Genomic DNA, 9,397 nt, shown 5'->3' on the forward strand with positions numbered 1-9,397 from the left:
CCTTAGGCTAATTAGGAGTAGCGACAGGAACCATAGCAGCTTTTCAATTCAGTTGTCATTTTACCTCCAACCTCGCAAGTGCCCTCCAACGTTTCCTCGCCACGGTTCAGTCTCCTCTTTTAGTGAGCTGAATAAGGGACTTGGCCTAGTCCCATTACATCAGCCGCCTGACGATGATCAGACGACTATTCTGCTCTCCCCGAGTCGGACAAAATGGCCGACTCGCATTCGAAGTCGATCTCCAAAGAGGGGTCGCATTCACGTGGTGAATCACCACGTGCACCCGCAACATCTAGTGTTGCGGGAGAAGATGATACTCGGCAGGCGAAGCGTCTACCGCAAGCGACAATAATGCGTCGCCCGCGGTTGCATGAACCGCAGCCGAAGGCGCCGAACTATTCGCATACCGCATGGACTTGTTAACCATGGGATAGGATTAAAAATGATGGTTCTGACCAATCAACATCGTTTTCAATTAAGTGGTCTTATCGTGTCCACTTAATTCAATGACAGTCAGAGTGATTGTCGTTTAAGGAGGGGTGATGTAACGGGGTGAATCGTTACATGAATTAACACTTCAAGGTTGTTAATTAAAATATATTATCTAAAAGGTAGATAATAATGGGAGAATATTACTTTACATAATAATATTCGGAAAGCTTATCCATCGGTAGATATAAACCATTATATCTACATGCTTCGCGGTCCAGTCACCGCTGGACGCGCGCAAAGAGAGAGACAGATAAGACTGTGTTACATGTTTTGTATTAGGTAAGTTAGTATTAAGCAGATAGAAACAGAAGAACTTGATTATATTAAATACAGTTTACTTTTAACCCTCTTTAAAGCAAGTGTTTTAATAAGTGTCTTCCTCTGTACGTACTAGTGTACGCGAAGTGACGTGAGGCACCACTCCACTGAAGCAGTGCGAAGTGGACTTGTACTGAAGCAGTACAAGTCGGCAGTGCCCCGTTACAGCTACCGCCCACACTAGGTAATGTTTGTTATTGTTATTACAATAAAAAAAAATGTTTCTTGGAGATTTTTTATTCCACTTTTAGAGGCGTGTCCGTAAACCGAACATGAAGGATGTGGTGATACTAGGTGGCGGTATATCCGGGCTAGCTTTGGCATACTTTATACGTCAGGCGCTGCCTAAGGCCGCGGCAAATTCAACGCATATTCGAGTGCTGGACGCTAGCTCCATCTTGGGTGGATGGGTCCGCACTGCCAAGCTCCAGGGCTATTTGTTTGAAGAAGGCCCTCGAGGCTTCCGTCCGTCACGCAATGGGGCCGAAATGCTGCGCCTCGTGGAGCAGCTGAAGTTACAAGACCAGATGGAAGCTGTAGATCCGGCAGCTCAGGCGCGCTACATCCTACAAAATGGAAAGATTGAGAAGGTGCCATCGTCAGTATCAGAGGCGCTGCGTTGGTCGCTCTCACTGCCCGTGGCACGTGCGGCACTGCATGAGCTGTTTGTCAAATCACACTCAAAAGAAGACGAATCCATCTACAATTTTATTGGAAGGAGATTTAGCCCTCTCGTCGCTGAGAAGTTGCTAGACCCTATGGCCTCCGGAATTTTTGGTGGTGACGTCAAAAAGCTTTCAATTCGCTCATGTTTCCCAATGCTGTTTGATTTAGAAAAAAAGCACGGGTCTGTGGTTAAGGGAATGCTTTTTGGTGGCTCTAGTGGAAACGATACACTACTTGACGGTACTAGCAAGTCGGACTTTGTTAAGCATTATGAAAAGTCTGTCAGTGTCAGCTTTACCGATGGAATGAGCACACTTATAGAAGCACTAGGAGACAGCACAAAAAACGACTCAATGTCAGAACTTGATCTTAACACGCAAGTGACTCAATTGAAAGTAAATAATCTCAACAAGTCGTCCGACGAACCACGTTTTGTCTTGGAGATGAAAGACTCCGCATCCGGCGCAATTCTAGAGCCGATACAAGCCGCACACGTATTCTCGACGATCCCTGCTTACTGCGTCGCCTCGTTGGTAAGGGACACAGCGCCTAGCTTGGCTGAGGCTCTCGATGAAATTCAATATGTGGACATGGGCATGGTGCACGTAGGATATAATCGACAAGTGCTGAGTATTGATGGATTTGGGTATCTGATTCCTTCCTCCGCGCGAGAAAAGGTGCTTGGTGTTGTCTTTGACTCCAACACCTTTCCCCAGCAGAACATTGAGGGAAAGATTCAAACTCGATTAAGCGTCATGAGCGGCGGTGCGCACTTTCGTGAGGTGGCATCGCTGTCCAAAAAAGAATTGGAGCGCAATGCGCTGGATGCTATTAAGCGACACCTTGGCATTACGCATAAGCCCGACTATATCCGCTCATTGACCATGACGAATGGAATCCCACAATATCACGTGGGTTTTCATCAGACGCTGCAACGTATTGAGTCGCAAGTTGCCCGCAGTGCACCCGGCCTCGTTTTAGGCGGCAATAGTTTTTATGGTATTGGACTAGCCGACTGCGTGACCCATTCTAAGCGACTAGCTCTTCAGTTTGCAAAAACTATCTCGTCATAGATGGCAAATTCGGTGGTAACAAAGTTTTTAAATTTAATGGAATGTAATTTGTAATTGATTGTTAGAGTTACTACAGGTGACTATGCTGCTGGTGTTTTTTCATTGCTATAAACGGCGCGAACGGTTTCATTTTGTAGATTCTATCTCCCTTTTAAGGACAATTTAGTGTCGGCGCTTAGCATATTTCACTTGAGGTTCCTCAGTTCTTTTAGGGAATCTTTAGAAAATAACAGCGTAAAGTGTCACAAATGTCAAGACAGTCAAGATAAAGAACCTTCATAACGCACAAGTCCCCAAACGCATCACCATCACCGACGTGTTACAAATTGCGGCTTCCAAAACACAATTATAAAGCAGTTCGACGGACGACAACTGTCACGAACTAGTGCGTAGGAGAATATGAAGTGGTACATTTATCAAATTAAGGGACGAAAGTAGACGAGAGAGTTCTTTGCCGCCATGTTAGCGTCTGTAGTTTACATGTCTTCCCAATAAAACGTCTAATGTTTTCAATTTGGTTGCTCAAATAAAAGTTGCACGATCAAAGTCCTTCCTCTACAGGTTTTTCTGGACTAAACCCCCGTGCCTTAAACAGATTGATAATTTATCAGTTAATGAAATACCCAGTAAATTTTAACTTTTCTCTGGCAAGAAGCGGTCAAATTTGGAAATATAGCCGTGTCTGAAATGCAAAAAAGAATATAACAACGATTTTAATTAGTCAAGAATAATCATAACATATGTAACCGCTGTCGGCAGTGACCAAGCTAATGTGTCTTCACCAACTTCCAAATTGATGTAGCAACGTGATACCTGCCTCGTACTGATCCGTTTAGGGCTTCAGTTAGCAGCATCGATCGATTCGTAATTTACCAATAATCGAACAGGGTGAATAGGCTACTTCGAAACGCCAAGACCCTGCTGTTGAGGCTCGCAAATTCATGCCTTTTAAACGACATGCAAATCGAACCTCATTTCCCGAGAAGATGACAAAAACAATGGAATCCTAATTTTTGTAGACAGATTCAGCAAGATGGTACATCTTGCTGCAGTACCAGAGTCGATAACAGCTCCGGGCTGTGCCCGTGTCTTTATTGTCATCGATTCACATTTAAAAAGCTTAAGAATGCGCTGTTGCTCCAAGTTGAACTATTCACATTAAACTTTTGACTGACTTTGCTTCTCGTAGCCTATCGTAGAAAGACCTAAAAGAAATTTATACCAAGACAACCTCAATAGTACGATTAAAAACGGTTGTCGCGAGCGATTACAGCCTGTTCCTTTATTTGCCAATCCATAGCTTTGCTAACTCTACATCGCAGGGCCAATCAAGAGTGGTTTATACTTGTTAAGTTTGCCGATTACTATTGCGTTCAGCTTGAAGATGACGGCATAGGCTTTCTAACTTTTTTACTTTCTCCTGCAGCTTAAGAGTCTCCTCAGCAGCAGTAACTTTCTCGTGAATAGTAGCAATTGCACCGCTGTCATACTCGGCACACTTCTTTCGAAGCGCAACATTTTCCTTTTCAAGTTTTTTTGTCGTTTTGGCCATTTTATTCATCTCTTCACGAAAACTGGTGAACATTTGATTGCTCTTTGTCAGTGTTTCCTGCACAACATCGAACTTTTTAGAGTACGAATTCAGTTGCGATTGCAGGTGAATTTCTCGTTCCGAAAATTCTTGGGCCTTGTCCAGAGTAATTTTCACCTTCTTAGATTCGCATGACGTGAGCTGAATCTGGTGTTGCAGCTTTGCTTCTGCAAGCTGGACGGATAAATCCTTAGCTTCTAATTGCCGATCAAAATGCTCTTCTCGTGCCGTATACTGCTCGAGAAACGTGTTGAGTTTTTGCTGCAGGCTTTATGTTGACAGTAACAATTAAAAACGTTGACAATGCACACTAACACGCAGCGTCACTGACAAACGTACATTTCATTCTCTTTTAGCGACGACACGTAGTCCTGGCCCTGCATATCCATTTTGGCACTGACTTCTTCAATAGTTTTCTTAAACTGGGCTGACAGGTCACGTCTGACGTAGCTTTAAAAATCAGCAACGTCGTATAACTTAGTGATGTATAGAGGTCTACCTCTTTTGGTCTTCTTCATCAGCAATCCGTCGGCTTTCACTCTATCAAAACAAAATATAAGGAGAATGCGCAATAAACTCAAACAGCTACATACGTACAACAATAAGCTTGTTTTGCTTCTGCAACTCGCGACAAAGTTGTTCTAGCTTCGCCTTTGAGTTATTTGTCTTGACCAATTTCGTACTCACTGCATACAGCATGCACACTTGATATAACATACGACACACCAGCCCATTCACGAAAAATCGAACCTGTATCTTTGCGCTGTTTGAGCAAGGTATATTTCGCATTCAGCTCACCAATTTTTTTTTGCATAAGCTCAATCTGCTCGCTCTGCCATGTATTCACCCGTCAAGTCGAATTTTGACAAAAGATTCATTAAAATGCTCATCCGTACCAGCTGAACAATATTGTTTGCAAGTTCTGTTACCTTCACCTCGGCGGAAATGTTCTCGCTTTGCGTCAGAGCCACGACCTTGTCTCGTAGCTGCATCACGAGTGCCTCGTCCTGGTAAATTCCCGACAGGTCAATAGGCGCCTCAAGATTTTCGTCACCACCAACTTCAATCTCGGCAATTTTGCCAGCCAAAAGTTTTTGCAGCTCATCCTCGCGGTTTACTTTGCTGTTGCGGTTAGAGAGGATGTGGACACGACCTGATGACGCCGCGAACGACGCCGAGTACTTAAGATCCTTTTCCTTACTACAATCACACTTGGTGGCACGCTTACTTTTATGCTTGTGCTTAAGACTCTTGTTCTCGCGATTAAGCTCCTTGAGTTCCAAATTAGGGGGCTCAACCGAGCGAGCCTGCAGGTCCGACATACCAGCGACAATGTTTGAAACTGGGGTAATATTTTCAGCACGTATCTGTTTTGCAGGGTCAACAGGACGATCCTACGTATTTAAGATTTAATTAACCTACACTACGATGGAGGCTAAGAGTAAGGAGCGAAATTTTTCGGCTTTTGAATAGCTTGATTAATATGGTCGTGTTTTTTGCTAATCATAGCAACAGGAAGCGATGAGCGATGTCGAGGTTGTAACGAGAATGTTACACGAACGTTTATCTTACTAAATAAATTGACATATAGATTGTCCACGTAATAATGGCCAAAATTGACTGGAGCAGCATTGCTTTCTTGCACAAGTTGCATTGAAGGTGTGCCGGCGTATATACTGGTGATTACATGAGACGATGAAAGATAAACATGAATCATATTACGAGTTAGTTTTTCGTTATGGCTTCGTGATCTCAGGCTCAACATAAAAGTTCGATGGACTCGAAGGTTGTGACGGGGTGTGTATCATTACATGAAATTAACACTAAAAGGTTGTTAGAAAAAATATTATTTAAAAGGTAGATAATATTTGGAGAATATTACTTTACATTGTAATATTCGTAAAGCTTATACATTCGTAAATACAGACCATTATATCTACTTGCTCGGCGGTCCAGTCAGCGCTGGACGCGCGCAAAGAGAGAGATAATACTTTTATTATATGTTAAGTATTAGAATATTATTAAGTTAGTATAAATAGATAGAAAACCAAAAGAACTTAATTTTATTAAATACGGTTATCTTTTAATTCTCTTTAAAGCAAGTGTTATAAAGAGTCTTCCTCTGCAAGTACTAGTGTACGTGAAGTGACGTGAGGCACCACTCGCACCGAGACAGGGCGAAGTGGACTTGTACCGAAGCAGGGCGAAGTGGACTTGTACTGAAGCAGTACAAGTCGGCAGTGCCCGTTACATCTGGTAGCACTTCGTAGTCCGTCCAAGAACCACAGTTCCATCATCTTACATGGAAATGTTAGATGATAATGGAAAAACGCATCACGTTTCGCGTGATAGCTACTCCTTTCTAAGTGACATAAAAAGGAGTGCGGTCGAACGAATGAGTTCGACCGTAGGGAATGATGCCATCTTGGCCATACTGTCCGGTTTGGACAGAGATGCCCTCCATTCAGCCATCGCCAAGCTCATACAACATGAACTTGACGAGGCGAAGGAGAAGGTAGCCTTGCATAGTCAGCAAGGCTTCCAACAGGCAAAACTGTTAAGGTTACAACAGGTACAGACCCTTGTACCTGGGATGATGTATACGCGTCGTCCAGAAACCTTAAAGATTGACATCTCTAAGTATAAAGAGTCGAAGAAGACTCCCTCTTAAAATAGTTTGTCGAGTTGGACGATGCCATAAGAACTTGTCACATCGTCGACAAGCAAATGCAAGTCGCATTTGCTCAATCAAATTTGGCAGGTCGAGCCAAAACTTGGGCTCTAGGCCTTAAGTTGCGCGACCCATATGTCTTTATGTCGCTAGATGCTTTTAAAGTCCGGATCAAACAGACGTTTGAACCGCCTAGGGCTGAGTTCAGAGCTCGATCAGAGCTTCTAAAACTTGAGCAAGGCAAGCGAGATGTTCACGCTTATGTCCAGCACATACGACTCTTAGCGAGTTGTATCACTAACATTTCAATTCATGAACACACGTTGATTACGGTGTCATTTGGTCCCGTCAAGACCCACCTGTTCCGCTGGAACTGGATAGCTTGAAGAAGCAATATCCGTAGCGGAACAGGAGGACTTTAGCTTGAGACAGGCTCAACCTTGTTCGTCATCGTATCGTCCTCCAAGACGACACGATCTTGGAGGTCCAGAACCTATGAACCTCTCTAATGTCGAAAGCGAGAAACCTTGCTTTTCGAACAATAAGCGATTGCAGAAATGCAATCGCTGTCAAAAATTGGGACACTACGCTCATGAGTGTAGTGCTCCACGCCCAGTACCGAGAGGTACTGAACGTAATTATCGACCTAATGCCAAAAAGGGCAATGGTGGCGGGTCCGACGTTGTTGCGAAATCGCAACAACGAGGCGGACCGTCAAAAAACGGTTAAGGGCAATAAGGGCGCAACGCCCTACTGACCCAGCAACCTCAAGAGAATTTGCAAATCTCTTGACGAAAGTTGCTCCAGATACACAATCATTAGGTGTCTCTGCACCTGGCGATGAGGAATCCCTCATCACTTTGAAGTTAAAAGTGACAAATGATTCGTCACCTGGAGCCCTAACGGACTGTGAGGCGTCGAATAATTTTATTCGTCGCCAGTCTCTAGAGGGTCGTAGACTCAATATGTTGAGCGCGACATCCCTCCAACGAGGATGAGGATGCGTCTAGCGACAGGCGCATCGATAACAATAATAAAACGCGAAGTGAGATTTCACTACACGTTCAAAGATTTACAGTACGATGATGATTTCATCGTACTGGATTTAAAGGACACATTTGATGTCATCTTAGGTTTACCTTGCTCAGAAAATATGAGCCAAGAATCACCTGGCAGGACCGATCCGTAAAGATGCTTGCGACTTGTTCATCAGATGGCCATCTGATGAACGTCTTGGAGCGCCTACAAGCGTGTGGATGTACGACGAGTGAGTGCGATGGCCTCACTTGTGGTAGGGTCTTTAGTACGACTGCACAAGATCTCAGTGGGATTACTAATCAAACTGTGGAGTCAGCTGCCGGCGGCTGTGTGAATGCACAGGAAGCGCCGAATCTCCACCAATCGAATAAGTGGAGAGGATTAGAGACATGAATGTACGCCTAGTGGGCGACATTCAAGGTAGATACCGATTGTCCAAAAGGGACAACACGATGATCCTAGGTCGAGTAAAGAGTCGATAGTAGAAGACCCGACTGTGATAGCGCAATCACAGTCGGAAGACGTTGAGGGAATAAGTCCCCACGTACTTGAGGAGAAATCCCCTCAAATAGTTAATGCTGAAGTGATTTGATCATCATCCCGAGGGATTAATCTCTCGGCGGCCTGTGGATAATCCCAGAAAAAAAACCATGACATTGAATGTCTTGGTCAATGACAAATCAAGAGTAGGCGCTTATACTCTTCATCGTTATGCGCCTCCGAAGTTAACTTCGGAGATAACTCAATTACCTACCCTAGAACCCAAACGGTTCTTGAGTGATCTGCATAGTGGTAGAATCAAGCAAATCTGCGTACTCGTCACAGAGGACGAATACGTAACCGATATTCGGTCAGCGCTAATTTTTGCAGAGAACGAACGGGTTCTCAGCAGCTCATCGATGAACGAAAGTGTCCTCGATGTGAAGACTCGGATTGAGAGAGATATACTACTCAAATCTGGGAGTCACTTAAGACAAACCCTTTATACAAGAATTTAATTGAATTTAGGGATGTATTCCCTGAAACAGTTCCATGCGAGTCGCCTAAGGATAAAGGCACTCGACATGAAATCGAGCTCAAACCGGGCTCGAAGTACTATGTCTTGAAGCAGTGGCCACTGCCTCGTGAACAAGTACTTGCGATCGATAAATTCTTTATCGATCGATTAAAGGGGGCCATCTAAGGGGGTCAACATCGTCACATAGCTCTCCGACCTTCTGTGTGCGAAAGGTCACACGAGGGTGGCGGATAGTGCACGCATTCAATGAACTGAATGCTGCAACGGTACCGGCTCAAACGTCGATACCTAGAAAAGACGTAATCATAGATGGTATGTCTAAGAGTATCATCTTTTCGTCTATGAATCTGATGGATGGATTTTATAAGATCCTTATGCGTAAACGGGACATCCCGTACACAGCAGTGAGCACTCCCAGTGGGATGATATGGGAATGGCTAGTAATGCCACAGAGGCTTAGTAACGCTCCTGCAACATTCAACAAATGCATAACGAATTTGTTGAGACCGGTGCGACAATTCGCACAGAGT

At 44.1% G+C, this 9,397-nt stretch overlaps 2 protein-coding genes across 2 annotated transcripts; one reads left to right on the forward strand and one right to left on the reverse strand.

Annotated features, from left to right (window-relative positions):
• Positions 1-1,298: 1,298 nt before the first annotated feature.
• On the forward strand, positions 1,299-2,549 carry CCR75_007937 (uncharacterized protein; the record flags this gene model as incomplete). The annotated part of the gene is made up of 1 exon (XM_067965993.1): positions 1,299-2,549. One exon carries the CDS (start codon positions 1,299-1,301, stop codon positions 2,547-2,549), a length of 1,251 nt encoding a protein of 416 aa, XP_067822205.1.
• An 881-nt stretch (positions 2,550-3,430) lies between these two features.
• On the reverse strand, positions 3,431-5,598 carry CCR75_007936 (uncharacterized protein). Its single transcript, XM_067965992.1, has 6 exons — positions 5,037-5,598; positions 4,891-4,972; positions 4,738-4,826; positions 4,640-4,680; positions 4,480-4,590; positions 3,431-4,408 (listed from the first exon to the last, which is right to left on the reverse strand). The coding sequence occupies exons 1-6, from the start codon at positions 5,460-5,462 to the stop codon at positions 3,898-3,900; spliced, it is 1,260 nt and encodes a 419-aa protein (XP_067822204.1). The 5' UTR covers positions 5,463-5,598; the 3' UTR covers positions 3,431-3,897.
• Positions 5,599-9,397: the final 3,799 nt, after the last annotated feature.

Source organism: Bremia lactucae (genome assembly GCF_004359215.1).
Source record: "Bremia lactucae strain SF5 chromosome Unknown BlacSF5_NotPlaced_19_SHOA01000004.1_2068294bp, whole genome shotgun sequence".
Lineage (NCBI taxonomy): Eukaryota > Oomycota > Peronosporomycetes > Peronosporales > Peronosporaceae > Bremia > Bremia lactucae.